This window comes from Bos mutus, chromosome 19, assembly GCF_027580195.1.
Source record: "Bos mutus isolate GX-2022 chromosome 19, NWIPB_WYAK_1.1, whole genome shotgun sequence".
In the NCBI taxonomy this organism is placed as follows: domain Eukaryota; kingdom Metazoa; phylum Chordata; class Mammalia; order Artiodactyla; family Bovidae; genus Bos; species Bos mutus.
Window position 1 is genome coordinate 42614310 of NC_091635.1, and position 24921 is coordinate 42639230.

The 24921-nt window shown below is 47.8% G+C and overlaps 1 protein-coding gene across 9 annotated transcripts in view; it reads left to right on the forward strand.

Moving 5' to 3' along the window:
* The first annotated feature begins 5903 nt into the window (after window positions 1-5903).
* The window catches only part of LYRM9 (LYR motif containing 9), a 33998-nt gene continuing 14980 nt past the window's right edge, over window positions 5904-24921 (forward strand). For 2 of the 9 annotated variants that reach the window (XR_011468044.1, XR_011468043.1), the window contains exons 1-3: window positions 14970-15112; window positions 16770-16862; window positions 17757-18000. Coding sequence is in view for 6 of the 9 variants with exons in the window: in XM_070390382.1 (XP_070246483.1) it covers window positions 7331-7385; window positions 14970-15112; window positions 16770-16862; window positions 17757-17774 (309 nt within the window). In the remaining 3 variants the exon portion in view is untranslated. Of the gene's footprint in view, window positions 5975-6051; window positions 7386-9981; window positions 10040-14969; window positions 15113-16769; window positions 16863-17756; window positions 20043-24921 lie in introns of those variants that run through there. The other 7 variants (XM_070390382.1, XM_070390386.1, XM_070390383.1 and 4 more) reach the window with 7 other exon arrangements.

Consider the following 24921-nt stretch of genomic DNA (forward strand, 5'->3'; position numbering starts at 1 on the left):
CTGTAAACATTTGTTGAATGAATGGATACAAGTTTGGCTGTGGTAGAGGGTGGAGCAATATAGCCCAGAGCTTCTCACACTCTAGTGTGCCTGGGGATCTTGTTAAAAGGCAGACTCTGATTCTGTAGGTATGGGTAGGAGATTCTACATTTCTAACAAGCTCCCAAGTGAGGCCAGTGCTTCTGGTCTGTGAATCCCATTTTGAGTAGCGAGTACCCTGGGTTACTTTGGTACATCGCTCAGAGTGAACAGGTGGAGAAAAGAGGGGGAAGGCAGAGGGGACAGAATACAGAGACCCAGCTGGAGGAGGGGTTGGTTTTTCAAAGGCAAAAGGAAACTTTCCCCTGTTTAATAGGAAAAAAGCAGAAGAGGTGAGGAGAGGAGGAAATTCTTGACTGAGGGTGCCTAACTTTTCAATGAGGTCATCATCGGAGAGAGAAGGTGAAGGTGGGCTGTGGGTGTTCCAGAAACAGTCATTTTCTTCCCAGGTATCTTCCAGTATGACTGAGTTTGCATCAAAAATTTAAAGCGAAACATCAGCTCTCTTGTGTCATTTTCCCAACATTAATCTGCTCTGGTGCAGGCTGGAGAAAGAGGATGGGAGGGTCATCCAGAGAGAGCATGACAGATGGCAAGAGGAACCAGGGAGTTGTGGGTGTTGGTAAGGGAGAGTGATTTTAATGATGGAACACAGGAAGTGGGGCAGAGACACTGGGACCCTGAGACACTGCTGCTCAGTCCTGCTCTCATGGGGCTCTAGTGGTGAAGACAACATACATATCTATTGTTGTTGCTATTCAGTTGCTAGGTCATGTCTGACTGTTTGTGACCCTATGGACTGCAGCATGCCTGTCTCCTCTGTACTCTCCACTGTCTCCTGGAGTTTGCTTAAATTCATGTCCTTTGAGTTGATGATGCTATCTAACCATCTCATCCTCTGCTGCCCTTCTCCTTTTGCCTTCAATCTTTCCCAGCTTCAAGATCTTTTCCAGTGAGTTGTCTCTTTGCATCAGGTGGTCGAAGTATTGAAGCTTCAGCTTCAGCATCCGTCTTTCTAATGAATATTCAGAGTTGATTTCCTTTAGGTTTGACTGGTTTGATCTCCTTGCAGTCCAAGGGACTCTCAAGAGTCTTCTCCAGCACCACAGTTCGAAAGCATCAATTCTTTGGTACGTATGTATGTAACCAGCAGACCTGTTAATGCCTCACCCATAATTCCTTGAGCCTTCCATCACGTATATCTGGCTGACTTGCAGCTGCCAGCATCTGCATCTCTGCCTGAGAGCATTGCAAGCCAGAAGTAGTACCAGGGAATCAGTGCTACTGAGAGCATCAGGCAAACGGTAACTAACAGGAACTGATGTATAAATACCCTGGCTCCCACAACCCTCCAGTGGGATAACTGATGTGTGTGTTCTATTTCGGTTCTTCAGCAAGATGAAACTTAGTGCCCTTGGTGATAACTTGCTGAGCAAGATTCTCTTTATGGGTTACCTTCCCTGTCTCACTGCCCATAATGGATATTTTCTAGGCTTATCTCCTAAACAGGTTACTTGCTCTTGAATCCTTGTTTCAAAGTTGTCTTCTTCTGGGGGAAGATGAACTAAGGTGTATATAATTATAAACTGTGATGAATACCTTAGAGACAAGTACAGGCTACTATTTGGGAGGAGAAGGGTATCTGCCCCAGTGTCTAGTGGGAGTGGGGGCATCGGGGAAGTTGATCTAAAGGAGGTACAGGATGGAAGGAACATGGGGCTTTTGAGGGTCTGAAAGGCCACGATGGGCCCAGCAGGGAACTAGGGGCACTAGGTAAAGCCTAAGAAGGAAGATCCTGCAGGGTCTTGCTGAATGTGGTAAAGCATCCAGCATACCTATTCAGAGAATGTTGAGAAGCCGTTACAGGAGCTAAAGAGGATAGTGTCAAGATCACATGTGCTTCTAACAAAAAGAGGAGAAGGATAGGAGAACAGGACTGGGAGAGATGGAGCTCAGAGGCTTCTGCTAAGACCCTGGGCTTTGCATGGAGGAGTCTCAACAAATGTTTGCTGAAGTGGAATTCTCCAGGCAAGAATGCTGGAGTGGATAGCCATTCCCTTCTCCAGGGGATCTTCCTAACCCAGGGATGGAACCCAGGTCTCCTGCCTTGTATGCAGATTTTTCACTGTCTGAGCCCCCAAGGAAGCCCAGCTAATGCTAACCCTATTTGATTGATCAGAATGCCTTACTTCTGGGCCACAGTGAGTGAGTAATGGTTTCCCTTAATTGATGATGCCCTTTTGTTCAGGGCTACTTCACTTAATTTTATCAGGCTTTGGGGGAGGAAAAGATAAATTCCTTTAATTTTTTCTCGTTCTCCACTTCCTTCCTTTTTTTTTTTTTTTAACCCTTCTCTTCTCTCTCCCACCTTCCTCTCTACACTTTGTCTCTTATCTTCCTCCAAATTATACTTTTAAATAAAGTGGATCATTTCATACAGTCTCCACTTCTATTAACCATGGCATTTAATTCTTCTTTGTGGCCAGCTTAATGCTCTGCAGATGTAGTCAATGGAAACAGGATTACATTTTGTGAACAAGGTGATTTTAAAGCAGATTGTGAGTAAAATGCCATCAACATGATCCTTTGTGAATATCTCCATATACACACGCGGCAGGCACTTACACTTTTTATGGGAAAAATTCCATTCCAAAACTGATTAATACAAAAAATTGCCTGCCTGTGTGCATGTTATTTATAATCTGAAATCATGAGACATTGAGCATATTTTCAAATAGAAAAAGTAAAGACTCCGTATTCAGAGATGACACGCATCTGACCATCAGTGTGGTCTCAACGTGTGGCCACTGTAGATATTCGACTACAGAACACGCTGAGAATATAGAGTGATTTATACTGGTCAGCAAGTTTAGATTTACAGAGCTGCAGAGAGAAACCCAAGACAGAGAGAGGTCCAGAAAGGCTAAAATCCAGGCGGTCAATTACTCTCCTAGTGTGAACAGTCACAGTTGTACCCTTCTTCCTCTTTTACTCTTTTTATGTGTTTTAAATCCTTGCTCATCCCCTTGTGCAACCCAGCAATGAAAGAAAAAAGACATTAGTCCTCTGAGATTTCACATAACCTTTTATACCCAATATTTTCATTGTCTTTAACAAAATCTTTAGTAGTCAGTGAGGGTTGTTTTGCAACACCCCAGGGTGGAGAAGATCTGTTCCTAGGGCTTTCCGTTGTCACCCTGGTGTCCTCTTTTGGCACATTCACCAGTCACCCCAGGCCCCTCACCCTGTGTTTTGGCAGGATTTGAGACATGCAAATGGCAAACTGGTAAACAGCAACTTTGCATATTTTGAATAGAAGAGAACCTTGGAGTACTACTCTTTCTGTTCACAGGGAAATCTGAGATAATGGGGAATGAGAACAAGGGCAGACCAAGGGTCCTGAGTGTTTTCTTCAAAGTGTTTATTATGCTTGTTAAATCTATTGTACAGTGATGAATGAATTTGAATTATTTACATGGTCAGCTTTTGAGACAATAACCTGATTTAATCAGACGATGCAAATGTATCATGTCTCTTTGAAATCTAAAAACAGGTTTAAACTAGAAGAAGCTTCAGGACTTGTAACTTCTCCCACAAATATGGTTACAAACCTGCAGTTGTCAGGTTAAATGACATATTGTCAGAAGTCAAGAGAATAGAATGATGTATTTCTTAGGAAAGTCGATAAATGCCCCTGGGAGAACATGTCCCCTGGACTGCCAACTCTTAGGTGACAAAGTTCTTAAGTAAAAAGACTTTCAATTCTGTTTGTCTCTAAATATCACTCACGCACTGTCTGACATGAGGATGTTCATCTGCTAAAATGTCAGTGTAATGGAAGTTGACATGGTAAGAATGGTTGGATTTTCATTAGATTGTGTGACTGGTATCATTTTAGTGACTGTTTGGACTGTAAGAATTCTTCAGTTTTACTACTGAAGTTGTAAGAACCTAAAGGTTGCTGTCACGTTAAAAGTACTATAATCCAATTAGTTCAAAATCTAGGTTTCCATCACCATTTGGAAAACACTGGACATTATTATCCAAGCCTAGTCTACTTTGGATTATTATTTTTTTTCCTGGATGCTTATAAGGAAATTTTTGTGAAAGGTTAAAATTATTTGTAAAGACAGAAGAGGCACCAATGATTCTGAAGGTGGAGTCTTTCTGAGGTAAAGTGAACAGCTTGCATCTTGAATATTTTATAAGATCTAGGTATTAGAACAATGTTTGTGATGCAGGAACACAGAGATCTAGGAACAAAAGGGAGATAGGGCCAAAGAACAGACTGTAATGTTTCATCAAAATATTAGGCAGTCTTAAGACTGAAAACAGGAATGGATGGATGGTGATACTGCAGATTGTTCCTAATAAGAGCTTTAAAAGCTTCATGATGTATCAATTGGATCCACACTGATGTGCCCTTGACTCTGTGTATGTAAATAAAGGACTGATTTAGGAGGGTATAATTGTATCTTTCATATATATTTCAGATATATTTGGTCCAAGTCTACATATTGAAAATAAGTTAAAGGATTGAGGTCATTATCTGACTATTTCAGGGGAGCAACCCCCACCTGATTTGGAGGGAGGCTAGTATATTAGGTGGGCTTCCCTGGTGGCTCAGTATATTAGGTGAAGAGGAACAAAAAAGAAAGAAAAGAAAGGAGGGAAGGAGGGAGGGAGGGAAAAAAAGGAAGGGAAGGGGGAAGCAAGGTAATTTTCCCTAATTACCTCTAAAGGTAATTAGGAAAAAAGAAAAAACTTTACAACAACACTTCTGTTAAGAAATATCTCCTACTTTTCTCATCCTAAAAGAAGAAAAAGAGAACCCCAGGTGCCATCAGGGAGCAATGTTTCCCTTCAAAAATAAACTAAAGAAAGAAGGAGAAAGAAAAAGAAAAAAAGTTAAAATAAAAAGTTGTCTTGTTAAATCAGCTACACATGGAGTCTGCCTGTGTAAGGAAATCAGCCTTTTCATTACAAATAGGTTTAAAAAGCCCTAGAGAAGGGAGATGTGAACAGAAGCAATATTACCCACTAACAACCTAACTCCCTTTTCGGCATCAGCTGAGAGAAGATCAGCAGCTCATTGAACAGCGGGTTTGTCTTAAGATAAAGACTCATCTTTATTTCTTTCAGGACATAAAACTTGTATTTAAATCAATTCAGAGAAGCACTTTAGCTCTAAACATTAGAGAGCAGGGAGAGCCTATTTAATAAAACAGCATTATTTCATTTTCAAAGAAAGATACTGGCAGTAGCTATGAGTTTAAATTCTGTATTCTTTTCCTCAATTATAATTATAGATGGGTCTGAAAGGAAGCATGACTATTACTGTCATATTTATTCTTTTGACAGGTGTTATGGGACTGTAATTTGATGAAATGACTCAATACGCAGTTTCCCATCCAAATGTAATTCCGTCATCAACACGAGTGGCTTAGGAAAAGTCCTCCTGCAAGCCTTTTCGCAGATCTTGAACACTCATATTTTAGCAGTAATTCATATTCAGGAAAATGGGGGGAGACTTGTCTCTGAGGTGGCAAAAGCCAAAAGGAAGAGTGGGTGTTTCAAGAAGGCTGTTGCTCAGTCAACTCGGTCATGTCCAACTCTTTGAGACCCCATGGACGGTAGCCCGCCAGGCTCCTCTGTCCATGGGCTCTCCCAGACAAGAATCTTGGAGTGGGTTCCTATTTCCTTCTCCGAGAAGAAGGCTGTTAGTTGGATAGTTTTATTTTTTCACAAGGTGGGCTCGGATCAGGGAAAAGGGCACCCAATACAGTTCCCTCATTAACAGACGCCAAGTCCCACGCGCGGCCGGAAGAGGGCGCTCGACGCACAGTCGCCTGGCGGGGGCGGTGCTCGGCAGCCGCGGGGCGCAGGCGCACTCGTCGCCGCCGCGGCTGAGGCGGATGTTCCCCAGCGGAGGCGGGTGAGCCGCTCGGCGCAGGCGGAGGGCGGGAGCGTGGGCGGGCGCGCGGGGACCGGAGACACCTGGGGCGGCAGGGACGGACTGCGGTTGGGAGGCCTCGGGGCGTCCTCGACCTGGCGCGGCCTGTGGAAGACCCAGCGCCGCTCTCTCGACCCTCTGGCCTCCAGAGAGCCGGGTTGTCCGGAGTGCGGCTCCCTGTACACGCCGCAGGCCTCGCGGCAGGGGCTGGCTGAGGGCCGGGGGTCGGAGGAGAAGGCCCCGGACTTCGGGGAGGGGGCTTGGGAGCGCCACGAGGAGCCCAGGGGTCTGCGGGCGCCGGGCCTGCTGGTGAAATGTGCCTGTCGGGCCTCGGTTTGCCAATTTTTAAAAGCAGTCACGGCCCCTGCGCGGCCCGAGTGCTCGCAGCAGCCTGTGAGCGCGCTTACCTCGAGTCACCTTTATCTACTCTTGTGCCTAACAGATCGAGCCCGTGGCCGGAACTCCTGCGCCTTTACGACTTAATCTGTCCTTTTGTTTGTTTTTACATGGCATACAGTTCACTCCCTTAAAGTGCACAGCTCAGTGTCTTTTTAGTTCAGTCACAGGACACAGGCCTCTCTCCCTGCCTTTACCCAGCCACACTCTCCTTGTCCCTCAGATTTAATGTCCCTTTCTCAAGAAACCTTCTCTGACCCTTGACTGGGTGAGGGACCCCGTGTGCCAGTCTCTGGGGACCTGAATTCCACTTTGTGGTCTGCGTGTGTGCATGCTCAGTCGTGCCCCACTCTTTGCGACCCCATAGACTGTAGCCCGCCAGGCAACTCTGTCCATGGAATTCTCCAGGCAAGAGTACTGGAGTGGATTGCCACTTCCTTCTCCAGGCGGGTCTTCCCAACGCGGAGATTTAAGCCACATCTCTTGAGTCTCCAGCATTGGCAGAGGGATTCTTGACCACTGCACCAACTGTGCATGCTCAGCTTCATTCAGTGCTTCCAGTTCTTTGTGACCCCATGGACTGCAGCCTACCAGGCTCCTCCGTCCATGGGATTTTCCAGGCAAGAGTACTGGAGTGGGGTGCCACTGCCTTCTACACATTTATTGAGATTTTGTTTTGTTCCCGGGCACTGTTGACTATGGAGGGGTAACTAATACAGTAGAGTCTCTGTCCCCCGGAAGCTCACAGACATCTAGGATCACAGGTAGCCGGGTAGAGTAGGAAAGGGTAAGATGTCCAAGTACCCGATGGTGCCAGACCCTGGCCTAGGCGTGATCTTTGCAAACACCTCCCCCACCCCAGCCCCGTGAGATACATACTCCATTGTCCAGGTTACAGAGGAGGAGGCAGAAGGCCAGAGAAGGTGAGTTTCATGAGAGAAGATGGAAACAGACTTCATCCAACCAGACTTGGATAAAGAACATTCCACAGAGGCCGGTATGTTTTTTGTAGGATGTGTCTGTGGGCGGCACTGTCGGGGCCAGACTGGAAGGAGAGAGTCTGATTAGGAGGCATTGTTACAAAGCTGGGAACAGAGGTAGTATCTAGGGAGGCTGCAAGGCTCAAGGGTGGGACGTGGGGCTGGAGCCTTGACCATGTCAAAAGAGACCAGAGGAGCAAGGGTTGTTCCATTTCTAACTTAAGAGAACGTGCATGCAAGCTGGAGCCCTGGAGTTGGGGGAGCAGAACCATTCTGTTCCTATATTGCGACTTTCCTCACCCCGAAGAATAATTGCATATTTAAACAATGGGCTGTTCAGGCTTAATTTAGCTTCTATCAGTGCTCAGTGGGGCAGAATTTCTGATTATTTTCTGTAGTTCCATTCTTTTTTAATGTATGACTTTTTCCCCCATTTATTTTTAGGTGTCTTTTTGTCAGGGCACAGGTTAGGGAAAGAGACAGTGGGGTTAAATGGGGCCAAAGCCCTATTTCTCAGAATCTCTTATGGTGATATCATGCGGCTCCCAGGAAATTCCCTTTGTGACTTTGTTTTCCTTCTTTTTCTTTATTCTGTCTCATTCTCCTGTATTCTGTCGTCCCCTTTTGAAGAGTCCATAAACTCTTCAGAGTTTCCTAGGAGCTTTTTTGTTTTGTTTGGTGTCTCTCTGGTTACTCCTTTGGTTGTGTAAGTGACATAGTCTCAGGACTTGTGTTTTCATCTGTATGCAGGGGAAGCCGTAAATGAGGTTCTTGGGTTTCTGAAAAGCATGGAACAAGGGTTTATGGAGAAGGTGGAAAAATAGGAACTGGACATAGTATAGTCAAGCGCTTCTATGGATGCTGGGACCTGGTCTTGACGAGCCCTGGGGAGTGTTCTCAGTTGGGGTCCTTAGCACTGATCTGGACATTTGTACATGTCTCAGATGTGGACATAGGTGGTGTTAGGAGCAGGTAAGGGCATGGACTTTGGAATAAAATAGGCCTAGGTATGATTCCTCACCTGACCGTGTACTAGCTGTGTGGCCTCTGGCAAGTTGCTTACCTCTAGAGTTGCAGTTTCCTTGTCTGTAAAATGGGGCTAATGATACCCAGTCCGTAAGACCGTTCTGAGGATACATGAGATAACACATGAAGAGCTCTCAGCACCTCCCTGGCACATGCCAATCACTCCCTGAATGGTAGGTGGTAAGACATGCCGTCAGCTGTGCAGAGGCTTGGGGTAGGAGAGCCAGGTAACCCATCAGGTGCTCACCTCTGTGCTCCTGGGGTTGAGTCCAGAGTCGCACATGGGCTAGAGGCTCTGAATGGCCTTGCAGGAGTGGCTGGCAGAGCTTGCTGAAGTTACTGTCTCTTTGTGCCCCATTTGTGCCTTGTATGTGATTGCTTCTGTGCTTTTGTTGTGGTGAATTGAATTGAATAACAGACAGGACCTGGTACCCCAGAGATTGGGGCAGACTGTGACTCCGGACTGAATTAATAAAATACAAGATGGGGAAACAGACTTAAGCATAGTTCACGGGAAAAAAGTTCCTTTGAGTCAAATGCCAGGGCCAGATGAGGGCTGGAGCATAGAAAGCAGTCTGGGTTGCGTTCCTTGGATTCCCAGGTAGAGGAGCTGGGAATTGCCCCATGAGCTCCAGTGCCCACGGAGCTGGTCAGAACACAAGCAAACTGTGGCTTTTCCCTCTGGAGTATGTTTAAGAGTGAGATGGATAATGAGGGGGTGTGTCCAGAGAGGAGGGTGGGTGAGATGGGGGGGTTACAGCACTTTCAGCGTGCTTATCTTGGAAAAGATAAGGCTGGGGGTCGGGGATGACTGACCTTGAATACTGACAGTCTGGACTCAGCAGTAGGTTAGGGAGACTTAGCTCCAAAAGGCAGAGCTCAGAACAGTGAGTAAAATTTTCCAGAGCAGGTCTTAACTCCGAAGTGAAAGGACTTCAGTGCACTGCTGAGAGGGAAGGAGGTGAGGGAGAAAAACTGGGTGACTCCCCACCAATAAGAAGAGATTTTTTGACACCTGGTGTGCAGAGGTTGCTTTCAGGGCTTTGGCATCCTGGTTTTGAAGGGTGACCTACTTTGCACTATTTCTGTTCATTCAAGTTAACACCTTTCCCCATGAGCCTGCAACTTTGGGTGTTTCTGTAAGTTTCTAATTCATTAAAGGCTGCAGGATGAGTAACCAGAACTCACTTCTGATTTGGGAAAAAGCTAAATAAATTTCACCTGATCTGTACTTTGATTTCAAAGGAAAAAAAGGTCTATTTTTTTCTTCCTCTAACTGAGTCGATGAAACCCACTAACGTCCCTTGATCTCAGTTTGCACCAAAAGCTTCCTTTAGCAGGCCATTCCTACTGTGGACATGTGTGCTCAAGTCGTGTCCAACTCTTGGTGACCTCATGGACTGTGGCCCACCAGGCTCCTCTTATCCATGGAATTTTTCAGACAAGAAGACTGGAGTGGGTTGCCGTTTCGTCCTCTAGGGGATCTTCCCGGTCCAGGGATTGAACCTGCATCTCTCGTGTCTCCTGTATTGGCAGGCGTGAAAAGGGCATCTTGACTTACTATTTTTTCTTTTGCTGCTCCTCCAGGGTCAGAGCAGGACCCGGGAGAGGGAGGTCATATCCGTGTGCTGCTGCCGTAAACCAGGCACGTGTGTCTCTTACTTATCCTCACATCAGCCTTGCCATGGTGTCGGACCCGCATGCTTCACAGTTCTACTCAGTCAGTACTCAGGGGCAGAAAAGTGGCCTAACTGTTGTTGGGGAGAGGGAGGATTCAATCTTGACACCCCTCTGTTGAGTGGCCACTGCATGCCAGGCACTGTGGGAGGGACAGAGGAGGCAGAGCTGGGAAGAGTGGGGAGTGTGGGGATTTGGTTGCAGATGGGGTAGAGATTGGGGGTTGATTGGGGAACGTCTTCAACACCCCGCTCCACCACAAACACACACATACTCGAGACCCTTGGGTTGGTTCTGTGGATGCCATGTAAGGATATCAAGCAATGGGCTCAAAGATGAGAGAGTTTTGTTCTCAGAGGCTCAGTCTGGCTGAGCATAGGGAGGGACTGAAGAGGCAACAGTTGAGAAGGGTGTTGGGTTAACCCAGGGCTAAGGAGTCCTTGGAAAAGGAAAGGCCCCCTTTTCTCCAAGAACTTAGGGAGGTTGGGGCACTGGAGCTGGAGCCAGAGCCTACAACCCAGCTCCACCACTCACTGGCTGTGTGTTCCTGGGCACGTCAGCCCACTTTTCAGCCTCAGTTTCCACATCTGCCAAGTGGGATAATAATGCTTTTCATCAGAGGGTTATTGTAATACAACCTGCACTGTGCTTAGCGTCTTGGTTGGCTCTCAGGTGAAGATGGATTTTGTGGTGGAGGGGAGTTAAGGATACTTTGGTCTGAGGGCTTCTCTAGACTCAGTGAAGTAGGAGGCGTTGGTGACCTGCGAGAATTCCTGCAGATGAGCTGGAAGCTGGAAGAAGCCTGGAGTATCTGGGTGGGAAAGTAGGGTGTTTTTGCCAGAGGTGATGCCCGGAAGTACCCAGGCATGGAGGATCACGCGGAAGGCGGCGGTCCTCACTTTATAGTGGGCAGGAGCACAGGACCGTCTGTTACCTTTGGACCGAGAAGGCAGGGAGGAGGCTGAGCTTTTGTTTTCTCAAGCTTGGAGAGTGCTTGGGTTTTGAGGTTCTTCACTCAGCAAGCACTGATGGAGGAGTCCACTGGGTGCCCAGGGCTGTCTTGGGCACCGAGGTGCCAAGGTGGAGGGCCTGACACAGTCCTTGCCCTCAGTGGGGTTTTGCTGGGCAGGGAGATGGACGAGAAAGCAGAGGGTGATTCCTGTACGTACAGCAGGTTGTGGGGAAACAGATAAGGAGGTGAGTCTCATTCCATGTGGGGGTAAGAGGGGTAGGAGGAATTAACCAAAAGGAAATTATTGAAAGAGTGTTAGAAGCTCAGAGAATCAAGGGAGATCCCTGGAGAACTGGGCAAGGATCTAGACATTTCTGGAAGGCCAGGCAACAGGATCTTCCAGAAAAGTTCAAAGCAGGAAGAGGCTGATTCAGACCCACGTAGGGGTGCATGAACTCATCATCTGGCTCTTTGTAACTCTCCTCAAGAGCCTGTTTCCCAGGTGGCAGATACCCACGTGACCTGTGCCCAGGCGGCCTGTGCTCAGTGTGCCCGGTCGCTCAGTCCTGTCCGACTCTTTGTGACAGGCTGTCTGGAGTGTGCCATCAGCTCAAGTTTGCCTGGACTCAGTAGCGAGCAGTGGGTGATGTGTTGAGGGGTGGTGGGAAGGGGCCAGATCAAGAGGGGGTCTTGGAGGAAGGCAGTATGGAATTTATTCTATAGACCAGTGCTTTTCCAAAGTTCAGTACCGCTTTCATGACTCTTGGCATATCCAGATTTCAACTGCATCCTCGCTTGCTTGATACATTTTTAAAAATCACTTTTCTGCCTGTCCATTTTTTAAACTGTTTTAAGCTGTGATACCTATGAGATTATGGAATTTTTTTCTCATTACACATGAAAATAAATATCAACGCATGACAATAAAAAGATGTTGGTCCATATACTGCTTAAAATATTTTCATCTTTGTCCCATATTTTGGGAAAAGTTGTTGTGAGTGATGGGGCTGGAGTGGACATCAGGGGCTTTAAGCAGGAGCATGACTTGCTGTGATGTGTGTTTTGGAAAGATTCACCCTGGCTGTTGATTGCAGAATAAATTGGCAGACAGTAGATTGCTGGGAACTCTTGCAGGTGTCTGCCTGGGCTGTGATGAGTCTGAGCCAAGCATATGCAGCAGAAATAAGAGGGGACAGATTTGAGGGGTTGTCCAGAGGTAGAATTTGTTAGGATTCAGAGACCAGTGGTGGGCTTCCCTGGTGGCTCAGTAGTAAAGAATCTTCCTGCAATGCAGGAGACCTGGGTTCGATCCCTAGGTCAAGAAGATCCTCTGGAGAAGGGAATGGCTACCCACTTCAGTATTCCTGCCTGGAGAATTCCAGGGACAGGGGAGCCTGGCTGGCTACAGTCCACCGGGTCACAAAGAGTCGGACCCGACTAAGCGACTAACATGCACACACACACAGGCCGGTGGCGTGGGGGTTGAGGAGAAGGCAGGCTGTCTCTCTGACAGCTTTGGGAAGTCAGGGGTATCTCTGATGAGGCAGGGAGCCAAGGTAGAGGCTAAGGTCAAATTCAAAGAGCAGGATATAAGAAGTAAGCGTTCCTAGCCACAGGGTTTGACTACAGGTTTAGCAACGGTGATATGAAGTTCCTTGTGCCTTAAATAATAGCAAACCCATGCTTTAAATTAAATTAAAGCATTTTAAACTCTTCTGAGTGGACCCACACAGGCATTCTCTGCTGTTATTACGGAGAATGACTAAGTATTATAATTGAGCTGAAAATAATCTCCCGCCCATACTTGCTGGGTTGGTTTCTAAGTATTGAGTTTTTAAGTAATGTAACAAAGTTGCATTCTCTCCAAGTGTTAATTTTAAAAACTGCAGATGGTAACCATCTGTTACACGACTAGCATTTTACAATGTTTGATTAGCACTTTATATAGTTTGGGGAAGCCTGCCCAGGGAGTCTGCCCTGCCCATCAGGTTGGGGATTTCGGGTATGTCTTCTGTGGGTGGCCCTTGAGAGTCTCTGTCCCCACCATATGTGGTTCCCCTCTCTGCTGTGCTGAAGTGTGGCTAGTTGGACTGGCAGGTTGCGCCCTGCCCTGTTGGCACTCTTAGAGCTGGAGCCATCGGAGCTCACTGGGGACACAGGATGTGGGAGGGCTGGATCTCTCCATCAGTCAGGACTCTCTTGGTTGCAAGTGACAAAACAAACCCAAATCTAGGGGTGGGACTACCTTCAGGGGCATGGTGTTTGGGCTCAGGTGACTTCTTCAGACTTGGTGTCACTCAGGGTCTCAGCTCCGCCATCTGCCATGTGGCTTCAGTCTCAGGCTTCAAGAGGAGGCAAGATGGCTTCTTTGGGGGTGAAGTGCTCTCGGCATCAAGTCTAGAGTGGAGCCTTTTCATTCACCCCTGCAGAGGCGGTGAGATCTGCTCTGATTGGACCAGCTTGTCACGTGCCCATCTGCGAGCCAATCCCAGCGACCATGTAGATCAAGGGCTCTGAATGGTCAGGCCTGGAGTGGCGCCCCATCCAGACCTTGGGGGCGGAGACCTGGAAGGGTGGATCCCCAGTGGCTCATCCCAGGATGTTACCAGGCGGGAGGATGGGTGGTGGGGGCCAGCGGCCACTAGCCCACCCCACTGGGAGAGTGAGAGGCCAAAATACAAGGAGCACTTGGCAAATTTAGCTGTGAAGATAGACAGACATTGTTACCAGGAAGATAAAACGCTGGAAATGAAAGAGCCTCTGGAACTAGCTCCTTAGTAAGTTTCCTCTCCTAGTTTAGCTCCTTAGTAAGTTTCCTTTCCTAGTTTCCATAGATTAGATTTAGTGTTCTAGTTCTTTATTTTTTAGAGTGGGTACAGGTTGTCTGACTTATTTTTATGTTACTTTTAAACCAAGGCCAGCCACTTAATCTTGGTCTTTTAGCTCCTCCATTTGGAACACAGTGAGCCTCTCTCTAAGAGGGGAAATCTGTGCAGAGGAGATAACAGGAGATAACAGATTCTATTCAGTCCAGTTCAACAAACAGGGCACGAAGTGAAGTGTTGGGGCCTGGGCCAGGCTCTGGAGGCCTGGCAGCAGGTGAGTCCCCAGCAGTGTGGGAAGTGCTATAACAGCTTTAGAAACAGGGCACTGCAGCACACCCCGCCCCGCACCCCCCCCCCCCAAGCAAGGGACAGTCATAAAGGGCTTCCTGGAGGAAGCGACACTGAGCTGGCCCTGGAAGGACAGGCACGGGTTCCTCAGGTGGAGGAGATGGGGAAGGGAGCTCCAGGCTAAGGGGGCCGTGTGTGCATAGGCATAAGAGGTGACCTACTTGATGGCTCAGGGGATCTGGGAGACGATCCTTGCATCTGACAGTGGGGTGAGCCCAGCACACTGGTTCCAGAGCTCATGCTGGCATCAGTGTGGCGGCGGCTGGGGAGTGACAGGCTTCAGGCAAGGACATCAGGCAAGATGCTGTGGTCGAGGTCCAGCAGGATCCTGTGCGCATCTTGTTAAATTGCAGGCCTGGTTGTTTTGGGGTGAGAAGTGTTTCTAATTAGCTGCTGGTGATGTCGGTGCTGCCGGACCACACTTTGAATAGCGAGGCTCAGACCTCTGGGCATCTTCTCCACTCTCCACTCCATCCTCCTGAAGTCAGCTGGTTTCTCCGTGGTTGCGATGCAGGGTCTTCTCACTTGTTGTCAGTCTCCAGAAGAAAGACCACAGGATACAGCCGTGCCTCCCACCTTTGTCCTTGTGGGCCTGCTCGGGGATGAGCCTTCTGCAGGGCTGATGCCCAGCCTGAGCTCAGGGGCTCGGTTCCATGGGGATCAGGCCTCCATCCACACTGGGTCAAATACGCCTGCTTCCCAGAGTGCTAGGAGCTGGGGGCCAGGGCAGAGTATTGGCTGCATGCCTAGAAGTGATGCTGTGCATTTTCCAGGGACTGAGGTCTGGCGGATGGCCCCACTACCGGGGGCAGAGCTGGTCCAGACGCCGCTGCAGCTCTACCGATATCTGCTGCGCTGTTGCCGGCAGCTGCCCACCAAGGGCATCCAGGAGCATTACAAGCATGCCGTCAGGCAGGTGCGAGCAGGGTACCCTGGGCTTGGGGTGGGGGTGGGGCTTCCTGCGATAGGGGGTCCGTCACAGGGTTGGGGGCCCGCGGCAGTGGGCAGGGCTGGTCTTTCAGGTGGTGATGGTGTGGGGTGGTGGCATTTGAGTAAGAGCTACCGGAAAGCAGTGCTGGCTAGCCCAGCTCCTTCCTCTCTGGTTTCTGTTTAGGAAACAACATGCATCATCTGGGCATACCAACTCTGTGCCAAGGCTTGAATAAGACAGCTGAATGGATAATTAAAATTGAGTGTGAGACATAACATCATTTTGACAGGCATTTCTGCCAATAATGCACAACCTGAATTTAATCAAGAGGAAACATTAGGTAAACCCAGACTAAGTGACTATCTACCGCTTAACCGGACTGTGCACACCGCATACGGCAGTGTCATGAAATACAAAGGCAGACGGCTGCTCTGATTTAAAGGGGACCAAAGAGACGTGACAACTAAGTGTCAGGAGTGATCCCAGCTTGGATCCTGGACCAGAAAAAATGACGATAAAGAAGATTACTGGGAAATTCATGAAGTTGAAATATGGACTGTAGATTAGATAATAGTATTATGTCAATGTTTCTGATATTGATTACTGTGGTCAAGTAAGAGAATGCCCGTGTTTACACGTCTGAAGTATTCAAGGATGAAGGGCATGATACCTGCCACTTTTAAATGCTTTCTCAGATTTTTATACAAACCTGTATAGAGAATGATAAAGCAAATGTGGCAAAATATTAACAGTTGGTGTTTCCAATAGGGAATTCTTTCACATTATTCTTACAGCTTTTCTGTAGATTAGAAATTATTTCCAAATAAAAAGTTAAAAACTGAAATGTATAGAAATATGTGGAAAGTGAAAAAAAAAAAAGGTAGCAACAGAGAGCTGTGGAAATATGGAGAAGGAGCAATTAACTGTCTGAGGGAATCAGAGAGGACTTCCTGGAGGTGAGCATTTGAGGTGCTCCTAAAGATAAGTAGGAGGACAGGTAGGGTCAAGAGTGGCAGGTCCGAGGAAGGAAGGAAGCAGTTCTTTTGAAGGGTCACGAGTGCCACACAGTGAACCTGAGTCTCATGTTGGTCCTCAAAGGTGACATCTGGCCAAAGCAAACAGCAAACCCACATTGCGCCACTTAGGGCCTGGCTGGATTTTCCAAAGCCCCCCTCCCCACTTTCCTTCCGTCCCTGCCTGGCTTTCCAGCAGGGGCCCAGAGAAACTCTGTACTTGCCCGGGGAGAAGGCATGCGGCGAGCTCAGCCCACTGACAGCAGGCTTCTTGGGAGCAGCAGAGAGATGGAAGCGTCCCTTAGGCCCCTGCTGCCTGATAACCTTTGGACCTAGCTTGATTAGGGGGTAACTCAGGGCCAGTCTTCCCTTTCACGGCTGTCCTGCTGGTAGGAGCACAGGCTGTGTAATCAGTCTCGGATTCAGATGCTGCTGCCGTTGCGTTGTGGCGAGTTAGGGTTTGGAGCCTGTTTGCTCACCTCAGGGCAGGATCATCATAACTGTGTGTGGAGGGGTAAGAGCAATGTTGAGTACCCCGTGCCCACCGCATGCCTGGCTCTCGACTGCAGCTCTGAAGCTGCCAGTCCTGATTTTTGCCAAGTCATTGTGTCTTATACTTAAACCCCCAGAGTTTCCGGGTTCATTCGGATGAGGACAACCCTGAGAGGATCCAGCAGATTATTAAGAGAGCCATTGAAGATGCCGACTGGATCCTGAACAAAGTAAGCCCTTGGCTCCTGTTTCCACCCTCAAGTTGGGAGTTGAGGGCTATAATCCCCGTGACCACTAGGGGTCGCCCCAGCCCCACAGTTGAGACTAATGAGTGTTTCCCTGCCCGCCCCCGACCAGCAGCTCCCCTCCTCCAGAAGACCAAAGGGGATGGCAGATGCCCTTCCCGTTGCAGTTTCTGCAAAGGGTTGCACATCCTCAGTCCCTAAAGGCAAACTTCTGCCTAATAATGCTGAATAAGTTAAGATGGGGCTACAGGAAGACGGAAGAGAGGAGTCTCCAGGCAACAATAGCGCCAAAGCCGACAGCAGCCTTGTGACGGCTCAGAGAGGAAAGCTGGGTGGGCGAGGCCGGGTTACGGAGGAAACAGTCAAGTGTCTGTTTTGGTGGAGGCAGGAAGGGAGTCAGAATATAGACAGGCTTGCTGGTCCTCACACTTTGGTATTAGAACAGCCTGAGAGCTGGAGCATACCCCACCTTCCGGTCCTTCTGAATCAGATCCTCCAGCTGTTGGCTCTAGGATTCGTTTTTCAAACTCAGGGATCAGACCAGATGGTTTCTGAATGTTGTCTTCTAGAACCTGAGATTCTTTTTTTCTCCTCTGAATAAGACTCAGCTTGAGGAGAAGGCCGGACCCACCACAGTTTTCAGTTCCAGTGTTCCCGGTGTCATTTTTGTCCTCTCTCCCCAACTCCATCAGCTTCCTTTTCCACTGGTACCAAGTAGAGACTTGACCATCTGGTGCCTGCTGACAGGGTCCTGCCGCCTCCATGAAGGCCCTGCAGGAGGCGGCTGAGGCCTAGTGACCACAGTTCTCAGGATTTCCCAGGTCCTCCCTTCCCTGCCGGTTTCCCTCACCCACTCCTAATGATGTCTCTGTCTTACAGTATAAAAAACAAAACTGAGACTCCAGGGCATAAGGAGTGCAGCTGCCTTGGAGACGCTGACATGGAGAGCCCTCGCTTTGCCCGGCCCTAGCAGCAGCAGCAACCATGCTGGGATATCCACTGGCCTGGTTGGCTGGGAGCAGGAAATCAGCGATAGGAGAAGCTGTCATTTGCTCAGACTGCGCTTCCTGCCACATTTGTGTCCCCAGCGTCCTTCACATTTGCTTTTCCAGCTGGTGATGAGGTGAGCTTTGGGGAGAAGGTGTTTTCTCACTTGGCTCTGAAAGTGATTCATTTACTCTGGACATCGTCGTTTGAGAGGCAGAGCTGGTGTCCCCTCACACAGCAGCCTGTGCAGAGGGCAGGGCGTGGGCCTTACAATCAGGCTGATCTGGATTTGGAGCTCAGCTCGCTGGCTTTTCAAGAGTGTTGGCTTCAAGTCCACTTCTTCCTTCGTTAGGATTAGATAAGATGAAATCAAAGAGCCTGACCCAGGACATGGTATGCGGTAGGGCCAGTAAATGTCCCTCTGAGGAAGCCGGCCTCTGACACTCTCGCGGTGCTCACGCGTCTCTCTGGCTCCCTCCACATCAGCTCTTAGTTCTCTGTGGGCATCTTCTGTCCCTGCTTGTCACCCCAGGCCCCGAGCCCTCACAGTTGCACTGTGCCCGGCGGTCCACCCAGCAGCTGCTCTTCCTGACCCCGACCCTCCCAGCCCAGAGAGACAGAAGCCCTGGTCCTTGTCTTCGTGGGATCTGTCATATCTCAGAGTACCGAAACAAAAAATGCCAGGGCAGCTGCAGTAGACACCGATGGGTTCAGGCTGCATGTGACCAGTCCTTGCCTACTTTGGCTCCATCTTAGAAGACGAGGGAGGAGGAGCAAGCAAGCAGTCGTGAGGGTCATCATGAGCCTGAAGTCCGTGGAGAAGGCAGACCTGGGTCGTGTCCCAGCTCCACACAAAGTGCTCTCGGGTAACTCACCTCGCCTCCTTCAGTCCTGGTTTCCCCATCTATCCCGGCAGTAATGACCGTACTACCTCACGGGGCCACAGTGAGGAGTCATAAGCCCTAATGTATGCCAGGTGCTTCACCCAGGATCTGGCCTGGGGAGCCAAGGAGAAGGGAGCACCTTTTCAAGAGATTGAGCCCCTTTTCAAGGTCACAAAATGACTAAGTTGGGTCTGTGAATGTACCAAGCCCTCTAGATTTAAGTGGGGAAGGATAGCAGGGTGAGAGGGAGGAAGCGGGGAGGGCGAGCAAGGAACATTGGGGTGACTGGCTGGAGCGGGCGGAGCAGCGAGAAGATGGGGAGACCACACCAGTGGTGAGTGTCCCTGGAGGACTCCCAGCCAGACGATGAGCTTGTGATCACGTGACTTACAGTGACTCAGATACGCCCATGTGTGCTCAGCTGATCGGCAGATCATGAAGTAAATACGTCAGAGCTCTGGTGTATGTTCCCTGCTGTGTGCTGTCATGTTCGATGTTGAGGGTTAGAGGCAGGCAGACAGACAGCTGCCAGGAGGGATCATTCTTTCATGTTTTAATTCATTAATTGAAATGTCCGGTCCTAGGTAAAGATAAAATTTCAGAACTTGCATGAAGGTTGAGGCATCTCTCTTCCGGGTGGGATCTGCCCCAGTGGGAGACCTGCTGTCAGAGGAGGGGACCACGGGCCGCCTTTGCTGGCTTGGGGTGGGGGAGTGGCAGGGGGTGCCTGGCAGATGGGTAGTTTCACCAAAGGCTTGGAATAGCACCACTTGCTCAGGAAGCCCTGTGCTGTTCTGTGTGGTTGAGACATCGTGGACTGAAGAGATGGTTCTGCAGCCATCTCTTTATGTAATTGTCTCCTGTCTGAGAGTGAACCCCTTGAGGGCAGGGACCATATGCTGGTCAGTGCAAAATCTTCTGGGCCAGCTGTGTGCCTGCTGCCAAAGTGGCGAACTTTAAGCATTTGTTGAATGGAAGAATGATAATCCAGGCAGACTGATGTGCTGCTTTTGTTGGCATGTTTATTGCTTTCTAATAATGGGGGATGCTGGGAGGTGGTGATTGTTTCTTGGCCAACCACTGATATATGTGTGTGTGTTCTTATCACGGATGCTCAAATAAAGTCTGATTGCTACTATGGAAATAGTTTTGACTTCGAGAATCTCCTGAAAGGATTTTGGGGATTCCTTGGACTGCACATGGGGTCCATGGACTGCACTTGAAGATCACTGTCTCTCTGTGTAATCTGAATAAAGCAGAATACTAAGAGGATTTTTACCTCCTTTCTTGATACTATGGCTTTGTTACTTTGCCTAAGATTGTATTCCTTTTTTTTTTTTTTTAAAGTACCAGTGTCATCTGATTGCTTTGCATTCAGCATTTAACATGAAGAAAATCTTGGAAGACATGATGTGAGGGGAAGCAAAAAACACCTTCGTCATGCTTAAGCTCAGTCTTCATAGAGGAAAGAATGTTTTTTCAGGTGAATAAGGGAGGCAAGAAGAGCATGCCAGATAGGAGGAGACGTACGAGCAAGGACAGGTTAGGGTGCTGAGGAGGGTGAGGAGTCTAATTGCAAGGGACAAGAGTACCAGATAACAGCATGAACGGGGCAGGAGGGAGGTCAGCAGTGGGGTGAGAAAACCCACATTTGTTTGGAAATGGGAGCAGGTGAGACTGGTGATTCAGGAGGCCTGCTTTTGTCCAGTGGCTGAAATGAACAGGCATAGGGGTCTCAGGCTCAGCCAACCTCAAGGTTATGAGCCCTAGTCAGTTTCAGATGTCAGTGAGAAGGGATCCACTCTCTCCACAGATGCTGTGTCTCCATGGTATTGACAGCCACTGATAGCAGTTAGGAGGTAGACATAGATTCTGATGGTTTGGAGAACCTGGACCTTGATGGCACTAGTGGTAAAGACCCTGCCTGCCAATGCAGGAGATGTAACAGATGTGGGTTCTATCCATAGGTTGGGAAGATCTCCTAGAGGAGGGCACGGCAACCCACTCCAGTATTGTTGCCTGGAGAGTCCCGATGGACAGGGAAGCCTGGTGGGCTGTAGTCCATAGGGTCGCAAAGAGTTGGGCACAACTGAAACAACTGAGCATGACCTTGAATGAAGCTAAGTGCCTTCTCAAGGGCATGCCCCTCTTTTGGGACCCACTGCTATCCATGTAGACCCCTGAACTCAGACTGGGTGTTTATGGAGTTAAAGGCCTCGCTACTCGACCAATGAGTTCCAGAGGCAAGGATCATGACTTCAGTGCACTCGACAAACGTCTGTGAAGCCGCTACACTGCAAGGCCTTGTGCTGGGTGTTGGTGAAAGTGAAAAGTGCTCAGTTGTCCAGCTCTGAGCAAACCCCAACCCCCAACCATGGCGTTTGTGACCCCATGGACTGTAGCCTCATGGACAGGCTCCTCTGTCCACAGAATTCTCCAGGCCAGAATACTGGAGTGGTAGCCATTCCCTTCTCCAAGGGATCTTCCCAACCCAGGGATCCAACCCAGGGCTCCCGCATTGCAGGCAGATTCTTAACCATCTGAGTCACCAGAGAAGGTATAATTTCCTTGCTGGGTGTTGGTGGGTACTTTCATTTAGGGCCTTAATCTGGATGCCAATCACATTTTCTTACTTACTTAATTCATTGGTTCAACAAACATTAAGCACCTTTTATATATCAAAAGGGAGAAGGCAATGGCACCCCACTCCAGTACTCTTGCCTGGCAAATCCCATGGACGGAGGAGCCTGGTAGGCTGCAGTCCATGGGGTCCATAAGAGTCAGACACGACTGAGCGACTTCACTTTCACTTTCCACTTTCATGCATTGGAGAAGGAAATGGCAACCCACTCCAGTGTTATTGCCTGGAGAATCCCATGGATAGGGAAGCCTGGTAGGCTGCAGTCCATGGGGTCACACAGAGTCAGACTCGACTGAAGCGACTTGGCGGCGGATATATCAAAAATTCCATCTGTACTTCCGTCAAGGTTGGGTTCAGTTCAGTTCGTTCGCTCAGTCTTGTCTGACTCTTTGTGACCCCATGAACTGCAGCACGCCAGGCCTCCCTGTCCATCACCAACTCCCGGGGTTCATCCAAACTCACGTGCATTGAGTCGGTGATGCCATCCAGCCATCTCATCCTCTGTCCTCCCCTTCTCCTCCTGCCCCCAGTCCCTCCCATCATCAGGGTCTTTTCCAGTGAGTCAGCTCTTTGCATGAGGTGGCCAAAGTACTGCAGTTTCAGCCTCAGCATCAGTCCTTCCAATGAACACCCAGGACTGATCTCCTTTAGGATGGACTGGTTGGATCTCCTTACAGTCCAAGGGACTCGAAAGAGTCTTCTCCAGCACCACAGTTCAAAGGCATCAATTCTTCCGCGCTCAACTTTCTTCACAGTCCAACTCACATCCAAACATGGCCACTGGAAAAACCATAGCCTTGACTAAATGGACATTTGTTGGCAAAGTAATATCTCTGCTTTTTAATATGCTATCTAGGTTGGTCATAACTTTCCTTCCAAGGAGTAAGCGTCTTTTAATTTCATGGCTGCAATTATCATCTGCAGTGATTTTGGAGCCCCCAAAAATAAAGTCTGACACTGTTTCCACTGTTTCCCCATCTATTTGCCATGAAGTGATGGGACCAGATGCCATTATCTTCGTTTTCTGAATGTTGAGCTTTAAGCCAACTTTTTCACTCTCCTCTTTTACTTTCATCTAGGCTTTTTAGTTCCTCTTCACTTTCTGCCATAAGGGTGGTGTCATCTGCATATCTGAGGTTATTGATGTTTCTCTCGGCAATCTTGATTCCAGTTTGTGCTTCTTCCAGCCCAGCGTTTCTCATGATGTACTCTGCATAGAAGTTAAATAAGCAGGGTGACAATATACAGCCTTGATGTACTCCTTTTCCTATTTGAACCAGTCTGTTGTTCTATGTCCAGTTCTAACTGATGCTTCCTGACCTGCATATAGATTTCTCAAGAGGCAGGTCAGGTGGTCTGGTATTCCCATCTCTTTCAGAATTCTCCACAGTTTATTGTGATCCACACAGTCAAAGGCTTTGGCATAGTCAAAAAGGTTGGGTTATGGATGGTTTAATTTCCTCTCCTTATTGATCTGTATGGTTTCTGGAGATATGGAGAGATTTCATTTTGGGCACCTGTGACTATCCACAGCAATCTAGTTTTTAATCAAACTAAATAAGTGTTTTTTTCCCTATTAAGTTTCCTGTTTATAGACATTAACCCACATGTATAAACACACGTAACATTTGCTGGCTGAGAAATGGTTAATCACTTTGAAAATATGTTTTTCTGATGTTTGCACCTTCCTGTTACCCTGAATCTTTAAAATTCTTGAATTGGAGTGATAAGATTTGCCCAGGGGGCCAACCTGTCTTCTAGGCTCAACCTCCAACCTCTAGGCATGTACGTAAATAAGCATTCTTACCTGATTCTTCATCTTGGCTATGCTGTTGATTTCATCTCTGTGGTCTGGGGCCCCTGTACATAATTGGCTGTGTTAGAAACCACTGCTTGAGGAGTTTGGAACTTTGATATACTGCTGGTGGGAATGTCAAACGTTGCAGCTGCTTTGGAAAACAGTTCAAAAGTTTTCCAAAATGTTAAATGTAGAGTTCCATGTGACTCAGTGATTCTACTCCTGTGTATATACCCAAGGGAAATGACACACGTCCACACAAAACACTTGTACATGAATGTTCATGGTTTTATTCATAATAGCAAAAAGGAAAGCAAACAACCCAAATATCCATCAACTGATGAACAGATAAATAAATGTAGTGTAGTCATACAATAGCAATAAGGAATGAAGCCCGGACACACCCTGTGACATGGGTGAACCTGCTATGATAAATGAAAGAAGCGAGTCACAAAGTGCAAAGTTGTATGATTCTGTTTATGTGAAATGTCCATAGTAGGCAAATCTATGGAGACGTAAAGCAGGTTAACTTAGAGGCTTGGGACGTAGGTGCTGGGAGGAGCAAGAGTGACTGCTGATTGGTACGGGGTTTCTTTATGGAGTGATGAAAATATTTTAAAATTAGATCATGATTGTACAACTCTGTGAGTATGTCAGAAACCACTGAATTGTGTACTTTAAATGAGTGAATTGTCTGGTAGGTGAATTACATCTCAATAAAACTCCTAAAAAGAAAATGAAATTAGATGCCAGGAGAAAACTGAACAAATCCCAGTGCATCTGAAAGGTACCACCCAGTCTGTCGTTAATTTGTAGAAGATACCCTCCTTGATACCTTATGCTAGTAAAGTAATGCTTAAAATTCTCCAAGCCAGGCTTCAGCAATACATGAACCGTGAACTTCCAGATGTTCAAGCTGGTTTTAGAAAAGGCAGAGGAACCAGAGATCAAATTGCCAACATCTGCTGGATCATCAAAAAACCAAGAGAGTTCCAGAAAAACACCTATTTCTGCTTTATTGTCTATGCCAAAGCCTTTGACTGTGTGGATCACAATAAACTGTGGAAAATTCTGAAAGAGATGGGAATACCAGACCACCTGACTGGCCTCTTGAGAAACCTATATGCAGGTCAGGAAGCAACAGTTAGAACTGGACATGGAACAACAGACTGGTTCCAAATAGGAAAAGGAGTACGTCAAGGCTGTATATTGTCACCCTGCTTATTTAACTTCTATGCAGAGTACATCATGAGAAACGCTGGACTGGAAGAAACACAAGCTGGAATCAAGGTTGCTGGGAGAAATATCAATAACCTCAGATATGCAGATGACACCACCCTTATGGCAGAAAGTGAAGAAGAACTAAAGAGCCTCTTGATGAAAGTGAAAGAGGAGAGTGAAAAAGTTGGCTTAAAGCTCAACATTCAGAAAATGAAGATCATGGCATCCGGTCCCATCACTTCATGAGAAATAGATGGGGAGACAGTGGAAACAGTGTCAGACTTTATTATTTTGGGTTCCAAGATCACTGCAGATGGTGATTGCAGCCATGAAATTAAAAGACGCTTACTCCTTGGAAGGAAAGTTATGACCAACCTAAATAGCATATTAAAATGCAGAGACATTACTTTGCCAACAAAGGTCTGTGTAGTCAAGGCTATGGTTTTTCCTGTGGTCATGTATGGATGTGAGAGTTGGACTGTGAAGAAAGCTGAGCACCGAAGAATTGATGCT